At 39.1% G+C, this 24,600-nt stretch overlaps 1 protein-coding gene and 1 long non-coding RNA gene across 12 annotated transcripts in view; one reads left to right on the top strand and one right to left on the bottom strand.

Moving 5' to 3' along the window:
- The window catches only part of CMSS1 (cms1 ribosomal small subunit homolog), a 371,982-nt gene that overhangs the window by 321,334 nt on the left and 26,048 nt on the right, over positions 1-24,600 (top strand). For all 9 annotated transcript variants that reach the window (XM_005548320.4, XM_065539579.1, XM_065539577.1 and 6 more), the window contains one exon: positions 18,039-18,127. In XM_005548320.4, coding sequence (XP_005548377.3) covers positions 18,039-18,127 — 89 coding nt within the window. The remainder of the gene's footprint in view (positions 1-18,038; positions 18,128-24,600) is intronic.
- Positions 13,223-24,600, bottom strand: part of LOC135969479 (uncharacterized) — a 121,169-nt gene continuing 109,791 nt past the window's right edge. The window contains exon 3 of one of the 3 annotated variants that reach the window (XR_012431736.1): positions 13,223-13,376. This is a non-coding gene — a long non-coding RNA (uncharacterized lncRNA). The remainder of the gene's footprint in view (positions 13,377-24,600) is intronic. The other 2 variants (XR_010584741.2, XR_012431737.1) reach the window with 2 other exon arrangements.

Genomic DNA, 24,600 nt, shown 5'->3' with positions numbered 1-24,600 from the left:
ACAACTGATCTGATTTCTATCAGCATATGTTAATGTTGCCTACTCTAGAAGTTCCTATAAATGAAATCATACAGAATGTACTTCATCCTATGTGCTCCTTTCACCCAGTAATGCTTTTGAGATTAATCCATGTTGTTGCATTTGTCAGCAATCTAATCCTTTTATTACTCAGTAGTGTCTACTGTATGAATATGCCATTGTTTATCCATTCTCTCTTGTTGATAGGCATCTATCAGAATTTTTTTATTTTAACTTTTAAGTATCATAGAGTAAAATTGGCCTTTTTTTCTTTTGGCATACAACTATGAATTTTAATACATGTACAGATTTGTGTGGGTGCCACCACAATCAGTATGCAGACAGTCCCATGAAATAACTCCCTGGTGCTTCCCTTTATAGTACCCCCTACCACCCCTAGCCCCTACCTCACACCTGTTCTCCATCACTGTAGTATCACATTGCATTTTAATTGCTTAGACATGTGTCTGTCTTTCCCCCTATATTGTCAGCTTCTCAGAGTAAGAACCACATCTTCTTCATCTTTCCTCCTCAGGGCTTAGCACAGTGCCTAGTACATAGTAGGTGCTCATTAGATTTTTGAGGGATAAATGAATGAATGTCCATGTGACCACATAATGAGTCCTTTCATAATTTCTAGTAGGGAAGGGGAAGAAGAAGGTTGAAGGAAACCAACATTACCTTTGCTCTTTTAAAGAAAAATTTAGGTTCTTTTTTCACAGCAATAATGATTTTATGATTTTAAGAAATTTTAAAGAGTACTCTCTGGTAATTGCTACTTGAGAGGATATGTTAAGTGACACAAAATAGTAATCTCTCCGTAAAAGGAGTTCAGCAAATATTTATACTAAAAATATTACTGCTGATTAAGTTTGGGCTTGAAAATTAAAAAGGAAAAATTTAAACATGCTTCTTTGTCTATTACCTGTTTCTAGCTATGTTCCAGAAGCCTAAAATTCTCCCCCAGAGTCTTTAACATATTTTTCAGCTACCCCTAGCTCTATAAAGATCCTTTACACTGTATTTAGAGAAACTGAATACTCACACTGTTACTTTTGACTGAGGTTTTGGTTTTCTTATTTTTCCCTAAACCAGTGTCATCTTTATCTAAAATTTGTTTTACTAAAGTCATTATTACTATAAGTGATACTTGGTTCTTATAGTGTCTTCCCTAGAGCATATTCAGTTCTTTTCAGCTTCAACTTTACTTTTCTTTTCTTCCTTTCAGTGTTTATTACTGTTTCCTTTTTCATTAATCACAATGCTGAAATGACTTGGTATATATTCTTCTTATCCTCTTAATTTCACCCACCAGGATATTATCTCTTACAAACCGAGCCCTTTGCCAACTCCATGTCACATTTTCTTTAAGCAAATAAATTTTCTCCATATGCTTAGCATATACCCTAGAGCCCTATAGCCTATTTCCCCTTTTAAAACAGAAATGGGGAAACAGCTGTTCCATTCCTATAAAGTGTGTCCTGTTTTATAGATAACCCTGAACAGCTCTATTTTGATGTCTGCAATATTACTTGGTCCTTGAAATTGTGAGTTTCCTGGACCTGAATTTCCCGCTCACATTTGGGAAAGAAAAATTAATTCTACTGGATGTTTCAGTGCACTACGCAGGCCATGAGGTCTTCTCTAAAAGTTTGTTTTGGTAGCTACTGAAGGGCTCATTTCTTCCCTGTAGCACAACAGACTTTTAAGCTGTAAACACTCATATTATGTGGCCATGTCATTGAGTATTTTAGCAGAAGTTGATTGTATATATCTGCTGGATTCTATGCTGCCTCCAGAACATCCTAGGATGAAAGTACACATTGCCCTAAGGTAGCCCACAGCCCAGTAGGGAGGACAGATGCAATGTGATGAGTTTTCGAATACCTGAGCTGAAACAACCACCTAGAGTAGGAACCAGCAGACTATGGCATGTGGGCCAGCTGCCTGTTTTTGTATGGCTTGTTTTGTTGTAATATAGCTATGCATACTCCTTTACATATTCTCAATGGCTTACATGTTATACAATGTGTAGTTGTGATAGAGATCATATGGCCCACAAGCTTAAAATATTTATCTGGTTCTTGAACTTAAAAAATTGCCATCTCCTAGCTTAGAAGAAGGACCATCAAGAAAGTGTATGGTTGGTCACCAAAGAATAGGATAGTAGAGGACATCCTGGAGGATGACAGCATTTTAAGGGGTAGGTGAAAGAAGAAAGTACATGAAGTGATGGGTTGGGAACCAAATCACAGTGTTCCAGAAGACAAAGGAGGACAGTGTCAAAAAGTTGAGAGTTAACATCAGTACCAAATGCCCCAGGGTAATCAAGTGACGTAATGGTTATGATGACCATTTTGTGAGAATTTACTTGTGTGCCAGACTGTGTGTTAAGCAACTTACATTCATTATATCAGGACTCCATGTAACAACCCTGTGAAGTAGGTACTATTATATAGTTTTATAGATGAGGAACTAAGGCACAAAAAAAGCAACTAATTTTTCCAAGCTCACACAGCTCATAAATGACAGAGGTAAGGTTCCAGTCTAGGCATCCTGATTCTAGGGAGCTTATAATTTTAATCCCCATGCTATAGTAATTTACAGTGGCAGGATGGCAGTGGAAGATAGCTTCCAATGAGTGATAATGATGTCTACCACGGGCAATACACTATTCTGAGTGTTTCTCCCTATCTCATTTAATCCTCTCAACAACTTCACTTTATATTTTAGGAAACCAAAGCACACAAAGAGGAACTAACTTGCCCAAAGCCAGCTATTAAGTGGCAGAGGTGTGATGTGAACCAGGGCATTCTGGAAGGACACAGCTTGGTACCTGCCTCAGCCTAACCGCCCTACCTACATCTCTACTGACCCCCATCCAGCCTCAGGCCTTTCCCAGTTCTCTTGGAGATTTTGGCCTAAATCTGGTTCTCACTTCCTTTCTACTCCCTGCACCCCAATGTGATAGCCATTTAGGAAAATAAAAAAGAAGAAAGCTCAGTGTGTTTTTTAATAACATTAAGGTGTAGTAGCAATAGAAAACTCATAGGCAGAGCAATGGAATTATACCATAGCATATGTATAATTTGTGTTTTGATTAAAAGAGTCATGACAAAGTGAGGAAGGGAAGACTCATTTGGCAAGACATTGGGACAACTGATTATATATTTTAAAAGGTAACAGAGTTAGGGCCTCACATTATACTTAACAAAATCTATTCCATATGGATTTAAGTGACATGCTTTTTTTAAAGATTAAATTATTTTAAACACTAGATTATGTACTTTGAAATAGAGATAATTTTTCTAAGCATAACTGCAATGAGAAAATGATATATTTGATCTCATTATAATTTAAAACATCTGTAAATCAAAAGTAATTATAAAAATTAAAAGATTAAGCAGCATTAAAAATTAATCTTGGCTGGGTATGGTGACTCACGCCTGTAATCACAGTGCTTTGGGAGGCCAAGGCAGATTGCTTGAGGCCAGGAGCTCAAGACCAGCCTGAGCAACAAAGCAAGACCCCATCTCTAAAAAAGTTTTAAAAATTAGCCAGACATAGTGGCATGTAGCTGTAGTTCTGGCAACTCAAGAGGCTGAGGCAGGCGGATAACTTGAGCCCAGCAGTTCAAGGCTATAGTGATCTATGATGGCACCATGGCACTGCAGCCTGGGCAACAGAATGAGAGCCTGTCTCTAAAAATGAATACATAAATAATTTGTTAGGATTAACCTTAAAATCAATAGAGCCATACAAGATGATAAGGAAAACATTAAAACTTTCCTTGACAAATGAACAGTTAAGAACATTCTATGCATATAAGAAAATAAAAAGTAAAATATTTAGTCTCATCAAATGATTGCAAATTAGTAAAATGCTATATTATTTTTTACCTATTTACAATATTAGAAAGGTACTATTCAGTGTTTGCTGGGGTGTGATAAAACATACACAGTGTTATACAGTGTTGATGACTTATAAATTGACCCAAACGCTTGCAGAATAGAGTTTAGAAGTTGTTAAGACCTTTTAAAAACATGTATACCTTTTTACAATGCAATTTCTCTTCTGGAAATCTAAACAGAAATATATAAAATGTTACATATAATGATGTTTATTATACTATATTTGCAAAGCCAAATTTTTGAAATAATCTAAATAATGATAGAAGAACAAAGAAATATATTGTAGACAAACCATGGTTTACTATACAGCCACTAAAAATGTTTTTCAAGACTAATGACATGGGGAAATACTGATAATATTAAAGGATAAAACATTTGCATACGATACATAATTCCAGACATGTAAAGCTATGTGTATATATACATAGTCTTACTCATATACACACAGAGACAGACAAAAGTAAATACCAAAATTGGAATGCTGGATATCTTTTACAGTACGATTGTCTTTTTATAGTGGAACCAAATTTTTTTTTTTTTTTTTTTTTTTTACTTTTCTGCATTTTCTAAAATCTCCACAATGAATATGTACCATTTTTATATGAAGGAAAAGGGTAAAAAAAGGTTTTTAAAAATTATGATGCTATCAAATCTGTAGTATGGTGTTGATAAACCAAGTCTTATTTTACTCTCTCCTGTTTGTTTACTCCATTAGACTTACATCTCAGCGTTATCTCACCCCATCATGTAAGACTTTAGGGTTGTGGTTCTCAAAGATCAATCCAAACACAAATCATTATGTGAATATTTTTCGTATAGTTGGTAGTAAGTTGATAGACTAATTCCTTAAGCCCAGTTTATCAATAAGAAATTTGAAGGATGAAGCAATGAAGGACCTTGTCCTAAGCTATACCAAAAAACGCTGTAAGAAAAGGCTTTTTCCCTTGAGAAGCTGGGTGAGAAAATTAAGCATTCTGAGGCAGGGCAGGTGAGCATTATACTTACCTTGAATGATTTACATTCAGGGATACATTATGTATTAATAGTATAATAGGTAGTTGAAGTCTCTGTGAATGCCAGAGGGTACTGTTAACAGAAATACTGTGTTTTTCCATCGTAACACTCCTCTTCCTTGGGGTTCCACTCTATAACAAGGGTGAGTGGACAGCAGGTCTAGATGTCGCCTCATAGGCTTTTTTCTTATGAAATTTCTGTTCAGGGGAAATTATGTAACTCACATACCCACATGTGGGCCACATTCACCTATATTTTTTTGATGTTACCCTATTCCTCTGTACTTCAGCATTCCACCTCAGTCTGGAAATTTTGACATATCCAGGGTATATAGCGTTCTTTTTTTTTTTTTTTTTTTTTTTTTTTGAGATATATAGCGTTCTTAACAGAAGTTGGCCCGAACCAGAAGAGAATCATAAATCACAGCAGTATGACATCATCAATCCACAATTAAGAAAACTGTGGCATAAAGTGGTTTGCTCAAGATCACAAAAATTAAAGCTAAAATGTAGGCCTCTCTATCACTGTTCTGGGAGCTGTTAACAGGTGTTCTGCAGTGAGGGGTTTGGGGATCAAATAAATTCGAGGATGGCCTCATCTCCATTTCCTTACTTGGACTGTAGTAATCCATATTAATATATTAAAGAATCTCTGCAATAAGACAGATAATATTAACAAAATAGATGAGATATAGGGAAAACAAGTATAAACCAGGACTAGCCAAGGCGAACCAGGATATATTTTCTCCCTAGCTAAAAGATAGGATGGGGGTGGAGGGAGTGGTAGAGAGTTACTGACAGATATCTGAACTCAGTTAGGTTTGGGTTTTTTTGGAGGAGGGAGGCTGCCTGCCACATGTAGATGAATGTTAGTTAAATAGAACATACATTATTATATGAAACTGGGCTCTACCCATAAAGCCCAGTGGATTCTAATAACCTGCTTAAAGACCAGTGCCACCAGCAAGCTACTTGATTTGCCTTCTAAGTTTGAGGGCCAATATTGTAAAGAGCAGACTTTGAATCAATATTGTGTAGGTCCAAATCCTGGCTGTCTTTTCTTATTAATGTTGAGCAGGTGCCTCCATTTCTACCTCTGTAAAACAGATTATAACAACAGTACCCATCTCATAAGATTGATATGGGAATTACATGAGTTATTTACAAAGAGCATTTAGAACAGTGCCTTGTACAGAATAAGGGTTATATAAGAGCTGTTATCATTAGAATTGGTTTCTATTCCAAGAGTGAAGAATTTATATAGTAATGCTTCCAAATGTACAAGCATTCAGACCCAAAATGCCACCACCAGCATCCATGGCTCTATTCATTTAACTGTAAAAGTTGGGTAGAAAAGATTGAATTGAAATTGCTCATAGCTTGAAAACTGCCCCCAAATATATAAATGTTCAAACATTTCAAACAAACTAGAAAGGAGGAAGGATTGGGAGCTTTAATACTTGCCTGAAGTTCAGGTCATGTCACCTAGCCCCTGATGTAGACTGATGATTCCTGAGGAGCCTTTCCTCTGTGTGTGTGTGTGTGTGTGTGTGCGCGCGTGCGTGTGTGTGCATGTTTGTGTTTAAGAGACAGGGTCTTGCTCTGTCACCCAGGCTGGAGTGCAGTGGCATCATCACAGCTCACTGTATCTTTGAACTCCTCAGCTCAAGTCATCCTCCTGCCTCAGCCTTCCAAGTTGTTGGGACTCAGATGCATACCACTGCACCTCACTTCCTGTGTGCATATTTAAAAATAAATGAATACAGCATTACTAACCTGGAACAGTCAAATTTTTAGAAAATAACCATTAAGTTCTGCTGACTTGTAGCTAGCAACAGAAATTTTGTAGCATTTAAGCATCCCATAAAAAGTTGAGGCATTTTTCTTTAGTTGTATTTTTCAAATGATCTTTTTGTTCTTAGTACTTTGCCTTCCATCAGAGTATCAGGACCCATGAAGTAACTCCAGCTCAATGTTTTACCATCCTAGTCCAAATTTTCTAGCTTTAAAGTTTTCTGTGGGTACAGGTGACATATTTTATAAACAAACTCGAGATCTGTTGCCTTAGTTAGGAAAATAGGAGCATTATTTTAATGTACATCAGGCTATAGCTGTTGCCACTAAAAATGGCAAAATGAAAGGAGAAAAAGGATCACCCACTCCTCTTTCCAGTTCAGAGTGACAAGAAAACTTCTGATAGAGAGAACCAAATCACAGGGGCTTATATCCAGAAGCATTTGTTTTGTCAAATCTTTTGGAGAGAAGACGAGCTCTTAAGGAGCTTGAGAAATGGAGAAGATAGATCATGCCCGGTTTTTTGCCATATGTTAGACAGCAAAAAGGCAAAAAGGAAGAGATGATAACTGGAAAAAAACAAACAAAACTGGACTGATGCCAATAGAAAGCCTGATGAAGCACCACATGCCCACAGCTTTGAGTGGTCCTGTGTCCCGGCACCTGGACCCCAGGACTGCAGGACTTGAAGAAGCCAGGAGGCTGAGGGCCGAACCTACCTGAGCTCCTCCAAGCAGCTCCCTCGAAGCAACCGGATGCCCTGCAGTGGGCATGACAAGCCTGTCTTGGGTTTGCTGCTCCTCCTGCACTCTCCTTCAGTGAATTCCTCAATTTCATACAGGATCTGCCCCATTTTCCTTTCCTAGTGAAAGTTGTAACTGCTTGCTACATTATCCCCTAAGACAGTCTTGTTTCTTGTTTCTGCCTTCAGAAGATCTTTACAGAGGAGGGAAAACCTGAACTGAAGTTTAAAGGGTAGGGGTGAGGTTTTGATGGAAAAAGAAAGAAGACAAGGATAGAGTGAGAACAGGCATTCTGAATAATTAGAGTAAATGAGAGATACACTTACAGGCCATATGATTATTTGATCATGTGGCCTAATTGACTATAAACCCTTCTTTTCTAGTCATAGCATATCTGTAGTAATTATTTTGAAAAATGTGCAGAAGCAATAAAAGATTGACCTTTCATTGTGTAATACAGAGGTTACACAACCTCTGTGAGTATAGGTGGATTCAGAATTGAGAGCCTCTTCCTCCTTGGCCAGGCTGCTCACTGCCTTCACTGCCTTTTCCTCCTCTTCCCTTCCCTGTGATCTGTGTTGCTGGCATGGCCTCACGGCCTTCACAGAGTTCAGTCTCAGGGTCCTGTTCTTTGGATATGGGAATTGTGTTCTTTCTCAGTGATGCTGGTGGGAGTCTCTTAATGAGCTGGGAACATGGTTCTTGAAGAGTAGTTCCCAGCCCTGGCCAAATAAAACATTCTGGCTCCTCGGGATTGAGTAATTTTAGCAAAACACTTTAGACTGTTTAAGTACAGCTGTGTATCCAGCATTACTTTTCAGTGTGTATAATGTAGCTTTCCCAGAGAACAGCTGATGACCTCTAGAAATATAGAACTTCCCCCACAAAATGATACCAAACTAAATAAAATGGATTTTTAAAAATAGAGCCACAACATGATGATAAAAGGAACAGTTCTACAGGAAGTCATAACAATTCTAAACTTGCATACGCCTAAGACAGCTATGAAATATGTAAATAAAAATTGGTAGAATTACTATAAAACATTGACAAGCTCAAAATGAGAGGGGCAGATGTTAATACACACCCCAATAATTGATAGATAAAACAGATTAAAATTCATAAGCATGTAACTTTTTTTTTTTTTTTTTTTTTTTTTTTGAGACAGAGTCTTGCTTTGTTGCCCAGGTTGGAGTGCAGTGGCATGATCTCGGCTCACTGCAAGCTCTGCCTCCTGGGTTCATGCCATTCTCCTGCCCCAGCCTCCCAAGTAGCTGAGACTACAGGTGCCCACCACCACACTGTTGTTGTAGAGACGGGATTTCACCATGTTAGCCAGGATGGTCTCGATTTCCTGACCTCGTGTTCTGCTCGCCTCAGCCTTCCAAAGTCTTGGGATTACAGGCTGAGCCACCATGCCCAGCCAGCATGTAACATTTTTTAAAACACAAGTTTATGATCACACATAGACATCTGTACCTAACAATTAGAAACTATATACTCAGAAACAGGCTACAGTAATCAAAACAGCATGGTACTGGTACAAACACAGACATATAGACCAATGGGACAGAACAGCGACCTCAGAAATACAACCACACACCTACAACCATCTGATCTTCGACAAACCTGACAAAAACAAGCAATGGGGAAATGATCTCCATAAATGGTGCTGGGAAAACTGGCTAGCCATATGCAGAAAACTGAAACTGGACCCCTTCCTTACAATTATACAAAGATTTACTCAGGATAGATTAATGTCTTAAATGTAAAACCCAAAACCATAAACACCCTAGAAGAAAACCTAGGCAGTACCACTCAGGACACAGGCACGGGCAAAGACTTCATGATTAAAATTCCAAAAGCAATTCCAACACAAGCCAAAATTGACAAAATAGATCTAATTAAACTGAAGAGCTTATACATAGCAAAAGAAACTATCATCAGAGTGAACAGACAACCTATAGATTGGGAGAAAAATTTTGCAATCTACCCATCTGACAAAGGCCTAATATCCAGAATTTACAAGGAACTTAAACAAATTTACAAGAAAAAAACAACCCCATCAAAAAGTGGGCGAAGGATATGAACAGACACTTCTCAAAAGAAGACATTTATGTGACCAACAGACATATGAAAAAAAGCTCAACTCACTGATCATTAGAGAAATGCAAATCAAAACCACAATGAGATACCATCTCACGCCAGTCAGAATGGCAATTATTAAAAAGTCAAGAAACAACAGATGCTGGCAAGACTGTCGAGAAATAAAAACGCTTTTACACTGTTGGTGGGAATGTAAATTAGTTCAGCCATTGTGGGAGACAGTATGGAAATTCCTCAAGGATCTAGAACCAGAAATACCATTTGACCCAGCAGTCCCATCACTGGGTATATACCCAAAGAAATATAAATCATTCTACTCTGAAGACGCATGCACACATGTTTATTGCAGCACTATTTACAATAGCAAAGTCATGGAACCAACCCAAAAGCCCATCGATGATAGACTGCATGAAGAGAATGTGGTATATATATACCATGGAATACTACGCAGCCACAGAATGAATGAGATCATGTCCTTTGGAGGGACATGGATGAAGCTGGAAGCCATCATCCTCAGCAAACTAACCCAGGAACAGAAAACCAAACATCACATGTTCTCACTCATAAGTGGGAGTTGAACAATGAGAACACATGGACACAGGGAGGGGAACATCACACACCAAGGCCTGTTGTTGGGTGAGGGGTGAGGGGAGGGAATTTAGGGGATGGGTCAATAAATGCAGCAAACCACCATGGCACATGTATACCTATGTAACAAACCTGCACATTCTGCACATGGATCCTGGAACTTGAAGTAAAATAAAATAAAATGAAAAGTTTAAACTCTTAAAAAAAACCCTTGAAACATTTTTTTAATTGATTAAAAATCCAGCCAAGAGACTAGACACAGTGGCTCACACCTATAATCCCAGCACTTTGGGAGGCTGAAGTGAGTGGATCACCTGAGGTCAGGAGTTTGAGACCAGCCTGGTCAACATGGTGAAACCCCGTCTCTACTAAAAAAAAAAATATATATATATACACACACACACACACACACACACACACACACACACATATGTGTGTGTATATATACATATGTATTTATGCATACATATATGTGTGTATACATATACGTGTATATATACACACATATATAGGTATACACACACACACACACATATATTAGCCGGGCATGGTGGTGGGCACCTGTAATCCCAGCTACTCGGGAGGCTGAGGCAGGAGAATCGCTTGAACCCAGGAGCTGGAGGTTAGCTGAGATCGCGCCATTGCACTCCAGTCTGGGCGACAAGAGTGAAGCTCCATCTCAAAAAAAAAAAAAAAAAAAAGAAATCCAGCCAGGACAAGTTTCTATAAATAAAGTTCATCAGAACACTGCCATTTCCATTTGTTATACACTGCCTAGGGCAGTGTATAACTAGAACAGCAGAGTTGAGTAGTTATCAGTAATGTTCATATTATTCTGCAAACCCAACACCTACTTATCCTGTGTCCTTTACCTTAAAAGTATGCTGATCCCACTGGGTGCAGTTACACAACTGTATGCATAATCCATAGAACTGTTCAGTAAGTTATTTTTAGTATATGTAAAATATTCCTCAATAAACCTTACTTTAAAAAATAATGATTGAAGCCAACTTCCATTAATTTGTAACATTTGCCCAACATCACACAACTAATAATTGCTGAAGCTGAGATTTGAACCCCAGATATTTTAATCCCACAATCCATAATCCCCCACACTATCCTTGCTTCAAAAGAAGCTGCTTTCAGCTTCATGAAATTTCCTTCTATTCCTCTGTTGTTTTGCTAAGAGGTCTCTTTGATGCTTTTATTTTTAAATCACCCCCCAGAAGTCCCCCACTTCCAGTCCCTGGTCACTACTGATCCTTTTTCTGCCTCTATAGTTTTGCCCTTTCTAGAATGTCAAAATAAATAAAATCATGCATTACATAACTTCTTGGGCCTGACTTCTTTTGCTTAGCATCATGCTGTTGAAATTCATCCATATTATGTTTTCTGTTCTTTTTCTTTCTTTTTTAGAAATGCAGTCTCACTATGTTGCCCAGGCTGGTCTTGAACTCGCGGCTTCAAGGGATTCTCCCGCCTCAGCCTCCCTGAGCACTGGGATTATAGGCGTGAGCCACAACCCCTAACCTGTTGTTCTTTTCCTAACTATGAGAACTAATAAAGACAGAGGAGCAAGGTTGTTCGCCAGGGCAGATATAGGTTTTTCTGAGGCCTGAGCTTATGCAATGTCATGGGCCCTGTCTTAGAAAAAGAATGCAAAATTCCTGATACAAAATTAAGTATAAAAGAAAAAGAAAAAAAACAAAATTTAAAAATTAGGTATGAAACAAGTTATTTTAAATAAGAAAAAAAACAAACAAACAATGCTGCCCCAACCACAGCAATTCTGAAAATTTGTATTTTACTCATCCTCATCAAATAAATAAAAAACATATGGTTTCTTTTCAGTCATATACAGTGCACCATCTACTATATGTATCCTACAGGAGAGACGTTCAATTTCAAATAGGCAAAAATGAGAACCTAATTCTCTGCTTACAGTTTTATATTTTTTATGATTAGAAGAATCTTCCACTGACTAGTTTCAGGTTTCCTATATTCCAAACCTGGTTCCTCCTCCACTTCCCACATGGTTCTAGGGACTGATGCTCTAGGCACATCTGTGTCATGATCTACACCCTCTGGCCTTGCCCACTTTATGTCAGAATGTCTGGTGAGTTAGCACAGGGTATCTAGTGCAGGAAGCCAGCACTAGAACAGCTAGCAATCATTTGATCATAGACAAAAGTGATTGCAAACCACATAAAACTCCCATTAAATTCAAACTAAATGTATGTGCAACTAGCTTCCTCTAAATGGATCCCCAAAAATGCTCCCAGCCATCCAGCACTACTCCCTGGGAGATATGTGGCAGGAGAATTCTGAGTGGAAACAGACAATGGTCTTAACATATTGTGGTGAAGACAGCGGTCTTCACATACTCTTGCACATTTTAAAGAACAATTGACTGTATGATCCCATTGCCAGGGCCCCTCCCAGGGTCTTCAAGGGTTTATGCAAGCAAGTACCTAAAAACCTAAGGAAAATGATGGGAAACTGGATTTCAGATACTTAACCAAAAAGAAGATGAAGGTAGGGATTGAGGGAAAGAGAAGATGTGCAGCCTTCTATTTTCATTTGCTGTTGTTGCCAGGGGTTGAAAAAGGACAGTGTACTTGATGACTCTTCTTTTGGAATAACTTAACCAGTCCCATCTGGCAGTGTCTTTTTTTTAAGTAGACTCTTCAAGGAGTTGGGGAAGAGGCAATGCAGTCTTAGTGACTCCACTTAACTGGCTGAATCAACCACTGGGACTGAGTGGCACAGGCCCAGCTTAGCCTCCTCAAATCCCAGCAGTCCTGGAGGAACCTGAGTACTGGAGCCAACCTGGCTAGATTGGGTCCCCATACTTTTCTTTCAGTATTCTCTTAATGGAAATCACAGAACTAGCCTCCTTCCTTCAGAAAAGCAGTTTTCTCTTTTGGAATCAAAAAACATCACAGACTAAGGAAACAACTACATTATCCAATTCACAGTGATATAAGATGATCTCATTTAATATGTTAAAAGGTATCAGATAAAGTAACTTTTTGGAACAAGAAGTAACTCAGATTTAGAGCATTTTATTAGCAAGGTATTTTAATCTTTCTCGTAGTTTTTGTTGCATAAGTGTCACATACCTTTAAAACTATGTTACAGTCAGCCCTCCATATCCAGGAGCTCCACATATGTAGATTTCACCAACCACAGATCAAAAATATCTGAAAAAAAAAAATGTGTCTTTACTGAGTATGTACAGACTTTTTTCTCTTGTCATTATTCCCTAAACAATACAGTGTAGCAACTCTATACATAGCATTTATATTGTATTAGGTATTGTAAGTAATCTAGAGATAATTTAAAGTATACGGGAGAATGTACATAGGTTGTATGCAAATACTACATCATTTTATATCAGGAACTTGAGCATCTGTGGATTTTGGTAGGTGAAACAGGTCCTGGAACCAGTCCCCTCAGATACCAAGGGACTACTGTATTTATTTTCAACTAGATTGCTTAAATATAGACTGTGTTCTTCAGCTAGCAGATTCTGAGGAATGGAGGAAAACAGAGTTTATATTTTTTTAAGATAATTCATTGATTTTTAAACATTTATGGAGCTGATCCTGGCAATTATTTATTTGTAGGTCATTCTTTTTACTTCAAAGGATTTTTATGAGGATATGAGGAAATTTGGATTAAATGCTTTACATAGAGAATATATGTTACTTCATAATAAAAATGTAAATAAAGCAATAGGTATGGGGAGTCCTTTTTATTTTTAGTCAACACTGGGTCAAGTACTTTGGGTACTCATATGTACTCTCAGAGAGTTTACAGTTCAGATGGAGAGAAAACCTAACGTTTATGCAACACCAGTACACATTGTAAGACAAAGTAAAATTATGTGCCTATTTACAAGGTACAGGCTACCAACAATGTAGAAAGAAGTACAGAGGCAAAAGGAAGAAGGAGAGACATAGTTTCCCATAAGGATCCCAGATGAAGATGGGTTGGAGAATATTGAGAGAAAGGAGCCCCCATTGATAGAAGCCAATATAAGAATTTTCACAGAACTAGGGGTAGCCTTTAGATTTCTTGGGATTTTTTATGTACACAATCATGTTGTCTGCAAATGGAGGCAGTTTGCTATCTTCCTTTCTAATGTATATGCCTTTTATTTCCTTTTCTTATGATATTGCACTGGTTAAAAGTTCTAGCACTGTGTCAAATAAGACTGGTAAGACCTGACATCTTTGCCTTGTTCCCAACCAGGAGCAAAGCTTTGGCCTTTCATTATTAGCCATAATGTTGCTGAAAGCTTTTTTACATGCTGTTTATCAATTTCAATTCTTTTAAAATTTGTTGACGTTTTATGACCTAGAATATAGTCTGCCTTGGTATACCTTCTGTGACACTTGAAAAGAGTATGTATTCTGCCGTTGTTGATTGGATTGTTCTATAAATGTTGATTATATCCTATTGCTTGATAGTGCCACTCAGTTCTATATCTTTGCCGATTTTCTATCTAGTCATTCTCTCAATTTTTAAGAGATGACTGTTAAAGTTTACAAGTCAATTGTGGATTTATCTATTTCTCATTTTATTTCTACCAGTTTTTGCTTCACATGCTTTGTAGTTCTACAAAGCGTGTAGAGCCTGCTGTTTGGTGCATACACATTTAGGATTGCTATGTCTTCTTGACAGATTACCCTTTATCATTATATAATGTCTTTCTCATTCTCTGGTAATTGTCTTTGCTCTGAAGTCTGCTTTCCCTGAAATTAATATAGCCACTCCTGCTTTCCATTGACCAATATTTTCATATTATGTCTTTTTTCATTCCTTTGCTTTCAATTTGCCTGTATCATTATATTTGAAGTAAGTTTCTTATAACAGCATATAGTTCGGCCATATTTTTAAATTCATTCTGTCAATCTCTGTCTTTAAATTGGTATGTTTGGGCTATTTACATTTAATATATTCATTGATACGTTGGGGGTTTAAATCTGTGTATGTGTTTTTTTTTTTGTTCACTAATTTTTGCAGCTCTGTGCAGGGGAGGAGCAGGGTTTGGTCCTCTATCTTCCTATGGATTACTTGAACATATTGTAGAATCCCACTTTGATTTATCTTGGTGTTTTTGAGTACATCTCTCTATATGGCCTTTTTAATGGTTACTGAAACTATTAGTGTGGATTTGGCCTCATTACTGCTGGGTGATGTAGAAAGTCCTAACTCTCCACTAAGCCTCCTCTGACACCATCCCAGTGGGAGAGGAAAGATATAATTCATTACAGCCAGGAGGGGATGGAAGTCCAGGCTTCTCATGTGGTCACCACTGATACCGCAGTGGTGGTGGTGGTGGTGGTGGCAGTGGGGGATGGATGAGGGCTCATTACCACCCTCTGGGGATAAAAATCCCAGCTCCCAGTTTGTCTCTGACATCACCCTGGTAGGAGATGGAGCCTTGAGGGGTCCATCATGGGATGCCTCATTACACTCTGTCAAGGGTAGAAGTCTAGGCTCCCCATTCTGTCTTTGGTGGTAAGGATGAGGTCGTAGTTTTTTCTGTGGTGGTGGCTGCAGTCAAGTGGTTATTGTCTGAAAGGTTTTAGTCTTACTAGGCTTCCTCTTTCTTGGTCATTTTGGTAGAGAGAGCAGACTTTTATTGGGGCTTTTTTGGTCTGCTTCCATTGGCATTTCTAGGTAGCTGCCTTCTTCAGCTCTTAGTCTGGGATAATGGGGCAAAGAGATAACCCAGGGAGTTTGCCATGGAATTATTCTTGGTCCCTAAAATCCCTAGCTGGTCTGCTATCTTCTCTCCACCTGTCAGAGTCTTTCTATTTTTCAAAATACGTAATGTCTAGGATTTTTCACTGTACTTCGCCAGAGGGAGAGGGAACAGTGTAACTACTACAGCTATCTTCCTAGAAGCAAAGATCCTATAAATATTATTTAATTAATGACAATTTAATTGTTCATTTTCAAAGGCCCTGTTAATCTGCCTGCTATTTTTCAGTACCCCATTGGGTAGGCTTTTTTCCTCATGCTGCACACTTAAAAGTATACATATTAGGCTGGGTGCCGTGGCTCACGCCTGTAATCCTAGCACCTTGGGAGGCCGAGGCAGGTGGATCACCTGAGGTCAGGAGTTCAAAACCAGCCTGGCCAACATGGCAAATCCCCATCTCTACTAAAAATACAAAAAGTAGGCAGGCATGGTGGTGGGTGCTTGTGATCCCACCTACTCAGGAGGCTGAAGCAGGAGAATTGCTTGAACCTGGGAGGTGGAGGTTGCAGTGAGCTGAGATTGTACCATTGCACTCCAGCCTGGGCAACAGAGAGAGACTCCGTCTCAAAAAAAAAAAAAAAAAAAGTACACATATTAGTCAGGGTTCTCCAGAGAAACAGAACCAACAGGATTATATAAAGAAAGAGATTTAGTCTAAGGAATTGGCTCATGTGATTATGGAGGCTAGCCAGCCCAGCCCTAAGATCTTCATGGCGAGTTGGCAAACTGGAGATCCAGGAGAGCTGATAGTTTAGTGCTAGTCCAAAGGCCTTAGAACTAGAGAAGATGATACAGTTTTAGTCTAAACATGATAGGCCTGAGATCCAGGAAGAGCTGATGTTTCAGTTCAAGTCGAAAGGCAGGAATAATTCTCCCTTATTCAAGGATGGGTCAGTGCTTTTATTTCAACCACTTGGATGAGGCCCACTCACACTATGGAAATTAATCTGCTCTATTCAGTCTATCAATTTAAAAGTTAATCTCTCTAAAAACACCCTCACAGCAACACCCAGAATGTATGACCAAATATTAGGGCACCCCATGGCCCAGTCAAGTTGACATATAAGATTTACCATCACAGTATGCAAACATTTAAAAGCTCGGGCCTACCAAACTGGTTAAGTTGGACCTAAATATGAACTCTGACAGAACATGTTCACAAATTCACATTTGAGGCTCACTTTGAGATATACAGAGAAACTCAAGGGAATGAGTAAAGTCTTTGATAGATCAAAAATTTGTTTAAAGGAAGCAAACACTAAAACCTGAAAGGCAGTGTGATATTAGGAGAAATAAGAACCTTCTGGTCACCGTGTTTCTTCAGGAGAGCTTTATAAACAGGAAAACTGTTAAAACTTTTATTTTTCCTGATTCTTAGGGTAAGAATTTATTTTTTCTATTGTGGAAAGGTTAAAAAATTGTAACTAGGAATTTCTCATGACCTGTAATCCCTTTGTCACAATCTTAACATGTCCCCCTGGGGCCAGCATCTAATGTCAAGGCCTGGCTGGTTCTGGGTGCAGGCATCACTTGCTGGGGATAGCTTCGGACTCAAATAGACTTTAGTTCCCAGGCGTGTGACCTTGGGTAAATGGCTTTACCTCTCTAAACAGCAGTCTTTTTATCTAAGAATAGAGGGATTTCATATCTGTAATCAGTAGTTATACTGTAAGAATTAAATAAAATAACGTCTATGAAGCGTAGTGTTGAACATGTAGTAGCCACTCAATAATTCTCGCCCTGACCACTTATTATCATCATAAGACAGCCTTTTGTCATTGTAAACTCTTAATAAATACCATTTTTTAAAGGCTGCAAAACGTCCTCTTGTATGAGTATTCTATAATAAAACATTCCCTCCTAAGGTGACACATCTAAGTAATCTTTAATTTTCCAGTTTTATAAATGAGATTGCCATCTTGGTGCTTAAATATCTGTTTCACTTTGGATCATTTCCTTAAGTGCAGCTTCTTTGAGGCAGAATTAAAAAGTGAAGAGATAGAACCTTCTAGAAAGGTGGTACCAAGATTGCACTAGCAATGAGAGAGAGAGAGAGACTTTTCTGACTTTCAAACTTTATGTTTTCTAGAAGCATCAGATGGTGAAGGAGGAGGAGACACAGAAGTGATGCAGCAGGAGACAGTTCCAGTTCCTGTACCCTCAGAGGAAACCAAACAGGTGAGGGGTCACTGTGGGAGAGCCACCGCTGTTAAATTCTGAAATCAGCCTTTTCCTCCTCTCTGTTGTTGAACTCCCCGTGTCCTAATATCGGTGGTTGGTGGAATTTAAGAGAGCCTTTTACTTTCTTTCCGTTTGAAAAGGCCATGGGCCATGCTTCCTTCATTGTAAACCAGCAAGGTCTGTTTTTTGCTCTAATTCTTTTTCCTCCCCGCCTTTTTTTTTTTTTTTTTTTTTGAGACAGGAACTTGCTTTATCACCTGGGCTGTAGTACAGTGGCACAATCATGGCTCACTGCAACCTTGACCTTCTGGGCTCAAGCAATCCTCCCACCTCAGCCTCCCAAGTAGCTGGGACACCACAGGCATGCGCCACCACACCCAGCTAATTTTTTTGTTTTGTAGAGATGAGGTTTCTCCGTGTTGCCCAGGCTGGTCTCAAACTCCTGAGCTCAAGCAATCTACTTGCCTTGGCCTCCCAAAGTGCTGGGATTACAGGTGTGAGCCACTGCTCCTGGTTCCTAATGTTTTTTAACTATATAAATGTATTTCACAATAATGATATCTTAGATTCTTACATCACATTTTTGCCAAAAATTCAGCCTTATGCTTTTGGGTACAATTCCTAAAAGGAGACAAATAGCATAGATAGAGAAGATTATCACACACTCGAGTGCATGATTACAGCACCAGGCCATGCTGCCAGCAGGCTCCTGGGACCTTATTTCTACCCAGCATTATGGTCTGTCATATGCATTCTTAACAGGGGATCTGTGGTCTTTGCATTATCAGAATTGGCCATTTGGATAATCTTTTTTCCTAAACCTGTGACCTTTTACTGCCTTTTAAATCTTCCTACTGATGTGAGTAATGCTACTCACATCCATTTGTAGCTTTTTCTCCTTGGGTTTCCATCAAACCTGATTGGTATTTAGTTTGGTGCAAAAGTAATTGTGGTTTTTGCCATTACTTTTAATTTAAAAAAATTACTTTTGCACCAACCTAATAAATCTGTGTGATTTGGGCTTTTTGGGGTTTTGTTTGTTTGTTTGTTTTTGAGATAGAGTCTTGCTCTGTTGCCCAGGCTAGGGGACAGTGGCACAATCATGGCTTACTGCAAGCTCAACCTCCCAAACTCAAGTGATCCTCCCACCTCAGTCTCCTGAGCAGCTGGGACCACACTAGCTAATTTCTTTATTTTTTTGTAGAGATGAGGTCTCACTATGTTACCCAGGCTGGTCTCGAACTTCTGGGCTCAAGTGATCCTCTTTCCCTTGGCCTCCTAAAGTGCTGGGATTACAGGCATGAGCCACAGTGCCTGGCTTATGTGTGAATTTTTAAAGGACTGTCTACTACCAGTCCAAAGTTACTGTATTTTTCATTGCAACAATTTGGGGTCTTATTCTTATTGTAGGTGCTTTAAACTCATTACACCAGAGTGTTATTCTACCCAAAGTTTGTGACCCAGCTCAGGATAACTGTAAGAAGCAATTTAGTGTAGTGTGGCTTAACTTGCCCACCCAAATGGGCAAGTTAAATTTCTCTGTGACTCAGTCAATGGTAAATGGTAATAATTATGTCTTCCTCACAGAGTTGTAATGATGATTAAATGAGTTGGTATTTGATAAGCACTTCAAACTGGTTATCAAAGAGAATCACTGAAGTGTTAATTATTATAGTTATAGTTAATAATTATAATCTTTTTTATTTTGCCCATTATTTTTTCTTCCTGGGAAGGGATATGCAGAAAGGTATACGTGTTTAATATATAATCATCTTGGTTTTTTTCTCCAACCATTAAATATTTTGCTCAAAGGCCCTATACTGGTTTTAATTTTAATCATTCTTCTGGAAACCTACAGGGTAACACATCCTTAGCTTTTCAGTTTATTTCCTCAAGGTGGGGTTTAATTTTTCCGTAGCTTATCCCACTAATCATACCATAGCCATGCCCTCTTTGACTTTTGCCTCTAATCAATGTCTGCCTACAGGACTTATTTGCACGTATTCTTCTTTATACTCCATTGGCTTTCGTTTTTTCTTGGTTTCCCCTTGATTTTCTTCTTGTTTGTTCCTTGCTCTTTCTGGACCCATTGGTAAAACAAAAAAAGACCTTTTATTGAGCAGTTAATACTGTCACTGTATAAAGCACACTGTACCATATAATCCTGACAGCATCCCTAGCATTACAAGAGAGACAGGTTCTGGGGGTCACAGCCCATCTGGTTGGCTGTGAGCCAGGCTACGAGGATACTGTTGCTTTCACTTCCCTTTTTACCTGTCCTTTCTCTTTCAGCTGAGGAAAACTGGATTAACTATGTTCTAATGTGTTTTGTTGGTCACATGCCATTGCTATTTTCTGCCAAGCAAAAAAATAATTACAAAATCTTAAGCTGTTACTGCCCATTTTAATCACCTTTCTCTTGCTTTAATTTCTTTCACCACCAAATTGCTTTGAAGAGTCCAAGTCCTTGGTAAGCAAAATGCCCTAACCCCTTTCTCCAACCCTATCCTAATTTCCCTGGCCAGAGAAATATCCTTTTTCTCTGAATTGACATGAGAATCTGCGTGTGCCCCTCTGCTTCATATGAGTGTTGCCCATCTTGGTCCCTGCTTATCCCCAGAAGGCTCACCTCAAGGACAGATTTTATCTGTGCGTCTCCAGAGCGCCTGGCATGGAACTTTGCCCTTAATTGGCACTCATTATTTGTGAATGAAGGAATGAATGACCATACCGGTATCCCAGTTTTCTCATGACTCTTCCCATCTCAGCCCTTTGTCCAGCTTGTGAGCCATCAGCTCCCTGACACAGCTGCCTGCAGAGGTCTTTTGGGGCCTTGTGATGCCCTATCCCTCCTCCAGCCACATCCCTGATTTCCCAAAACAATTCCCTCCTTGAAAGGCTCCTCCACCTTGACATTCAGGGCTGGAGTCTGTCCTCTCCATCCCTGCCTGCCCACACAGTCACCCAGCTCCCCTGTGGCCTCCTTCGTCCTCTCTCTGCCACTGCTCTTCTCCCTCTGGAACTTATCCCACCACCCCAAGGATGACTTACTTGTCAGGCATACTGTCTGTCCTTTCAGGAGTCCTTCTCTAATTGTTTACACTCAGAACTTGAGTCTCCAGCTGGTTCATAAGTCACTTGGGCCAGGGTTTCTTTTGTGTCCACTATAGTACCTAACACAGTTTGGGGCTCTTATTTGGCAGATATGGCCAGATGTGTGTTTTCTAAATATAACTGCATTTTTTCTGGATCAATTTTTTAAAAATTTTATGCTGTATTTAAATTTTAGATTTGTTTCAGATTTGTTTAAGACTGTGCTGTTCTTTCAGTTTGTCTTTATGCTTGTACAGGAACCACTTGGCATGATGCTGTCAGCTGTAATACACATTTAGGCTTTAATATCACCAGGCAAGAGCATCTGTCAAGATAGATGATGTTCCCTCCTTTGCCGTAGCTGGGCCTCACATTTGTGTCACTGAATACATTATTGCCTCTAGTTTGTTCATATTTTAGGCAGCAGATTTATAACTTTAAAGTTTTTAAATCCATGCAACTACCTCATCTCTAGCAACCATTTCACATCTAAATAATCATCCTTGGCCTGCTTAATAATGTGAGTATAAAGATCTGCCAACAGTTCTTTTTTCCCTAGTAATCACTTCCAAAATAAATGATGAGTTCCCTACTCCTAGAGATTGCATCACCCTCTTCCCTCTTCAACATCAGTCATTTCAGAGCCAGCCCTAGTGACTTTGTAATTATGGTTCCCAGAATATAAACCCTTACAAAGGATTTTGTGACTTTTCCTTGATGCTTCCATGATGTCAGTAGCATTTCAGTGGTTCCATGACCCATCTTCTCCTGCTCAGAGACCACAGTGGACTTCTTTTTTCTTCGCTGTCCTTTTGTTTATCTCCTTTAATCATAAAGGAATCTTCAGCAAGAGTGTTTCTCCCTTTCCCTTCTTACTTTCCTTTCTCTACTGTTGTATTTTCTTGCTACTGCTTTATTTGAGCATTGGTCATTTCATATTTCTTCCACTCTTTATCTCCAAGATTATGCTTATCTATTGTTGAAAGAAAACAGGACTATGTCCTATTCATTCTCTGATTCACCTTTTTCCTTTTCATTATGTTTTCTCAGTTCTGTTCTTTGTATTAATCTATTGTTTCATTGACAAATTGCCCAAAACTTAGCAGCTTAAAATAAAACAAAAACATTTAGCATCTCTTATCAGGTACCAGCCAAGTTGTGGGCTGGGGCTGGAGGCTCATGGGGAGAGTTTACCTTGCAGCTCGCTTGTGTAGTTATTGGCACGTCTCAATCTCTCACCATTTGAGCCTCTCCACAGGGTTGCCTCACAGCATTGCAGTTGCCTTTCCCCAGGCCGAGTGATCCAAGAGGGAACCAGCAAAAGCACCCAAGACAGAAACCACAATCTTTTTATAGTTTATTCTGAGTTAACACCTCATCACTTCTGCCATATTAAGCAAGTTAGTAAATCCAGGCCACATTCATGGGGAAGAGATTACAAAGAGATTACCAAGAGATCGAGATCTTGAGGAGCTATCCTGGAATCTGGCTACCACACTCTTCCTCTGGCCCCTCAATGACTTACATCCCTTCAATGTGCAGAATATCCTCACCCCTCCAAGGATTGCAAAGTCTCATCCCATTGCAGTGTGAGCTAAATATCCAAAATCTCGTCATCTAAATCAGGTCCAGGTGCAGTTGGGGCTCCTCAGTTTTAATTCCTTAAGTACAGCGCTTTGAGTACATTTCTTCTCAACCTATGAAACTAAAGAGACAAGTTACCTCTCCCACATGCTCAACACACAGTGGTGGGACAAGTGTAGTATAACCTTTATTGACATTTCTATTCAAAAGGCGGCAAATAGGAGGCACATGGAGTCATTGGTACACAGCATTCTGAAGGCCATCCAAGCAAGTATCAGTTTATTTATTAAGGGTCGAGGCCTAAGAGTAATTCTCCGTGGTTCTTGGCTCTGCCCTTTTAATTATCCTTCTTTTTCTTCTTTTTCTATGAAAAGCAGCATATGTTTGCAACTGAGCATCTAATGCAGCCTGCTTCTTGACAGAATTCTCCATGTCCAAAGGCCTCTGCTCTCATTGTTCTCTGACTCTCTCAGCCCAAACTAGTGGTATTTCTACATATATACCTCCTTTAAAAACTGTGGGTGTCACCTGTGATGCTTCTGGGTGTTTACTCCATTAGGCAGAAGTCATACCCGTAATCTCTTCTCTACCTTGGGCCCTTGCTGAGAGAATATGAGGCAATATCCCTTAAGCTTCCTAGAGGCATCTTGTTTGGGAAAATCTGTGAGCACACCCCTAATTTCTTTAAAGTGCTCCTGTGTGACTGAATAGTATTCTGAGGCACCATCTTTGTTTCTTCTGAGGTCTTAACAAATGGTTTTAAGTCGCACCCTTGATTTCATCTTTAATAGTCCTCTCAATTTAACTCCTTCCTTTTTCATTCTACTGTAAGAGCCAAGAAGAAATCAGGTGTCCCCTTCAACACTATTTGAAAATCTCCTTACCTAGATTCCCCATGCCAGTAGACACATTTTCCATATAATTTCAGAGAACTGTATTGCTAAACTTTCTACCACTGCATAACAAAGAGTCCCTTTCCTTCAGTTTTCAGTAAGATTCTTTCTTCAAGCCCTCACCTTCCATGTCTTCAAAGTCCAAAATTTCATAGTGTTGTTCAAGCACATTCTTCATCAATCACTTTACTTTTGACACATTTCAGAGTAGTTTGCAAAATCAGTACACTCACCCCAGATACTTCAGCATGCCTATCAATGACTAATGTTTAATATTTGTCTTAAAGTTTGTGTATTTTCTTTTGAGGTAAAGTTAATATACAATAAATGTACAAATGTCAAATATACCATTCAATGAATTTTGACAAATAAATACAACTGTGTAACCCAAAGCCCAATCTGGATTAAAAAAAACCAGGATCATCACCCCCAGAATCCTTTCATGCCACCTGGGTCAATCACCATGCTAAATTCCTTGCCCCAGAGTCAACAACTGTTCCGATTTTTTTTTCTAAAAAATTAATTTTGCCTGTTGTAAAATGTCATAGAAATGGAATCATACAGTTACATGCTCTTTTGTTTAAGGCTTCTTTCATTCAACACAGTATTATTTAGATTCCTCCATGTCAGTGTATAGTATTTCATTCCTTTTTATTGCTGAGCACATTAAGTCTGCTAGGGCTGCCATAACAAAATACCATAGACTGGGTGGCTGAAACAACAGTTCTGAAAGCTGGAACTCCATAATCAAGAGGTCTACAGGTGTGGTTTCTCCTGAGGCCTCTCCCTTCACTTGCACATGGCCTTCTCACTGTGTCTTCACATGGTCTTTTCTCTGTCTATCCATATCCCTGCTGTCTCACTGTGCCTCCACGTGGTCTTTGCTCCGTCTGCGCATAT

This window comes from Macaca fascicularis, chromosome 2 (assembly GCF_037993035.2).
Source record: "Macaca fascicularis isolate 582-1 chromosome 2, T2T-MFA8v1.1".
Classification (NCBI taxonomy): Eukaryota; Metazoa; Chordata; class Mammalia; order Primates; family Cercopithecidae; genus Macaca; species Macaca fascicularis.
The sequence above is the reverse complement of the archived record's forward strand: the minus strand, read 5'-3'. Positions and strand labels throughout refer to the sequence as shown.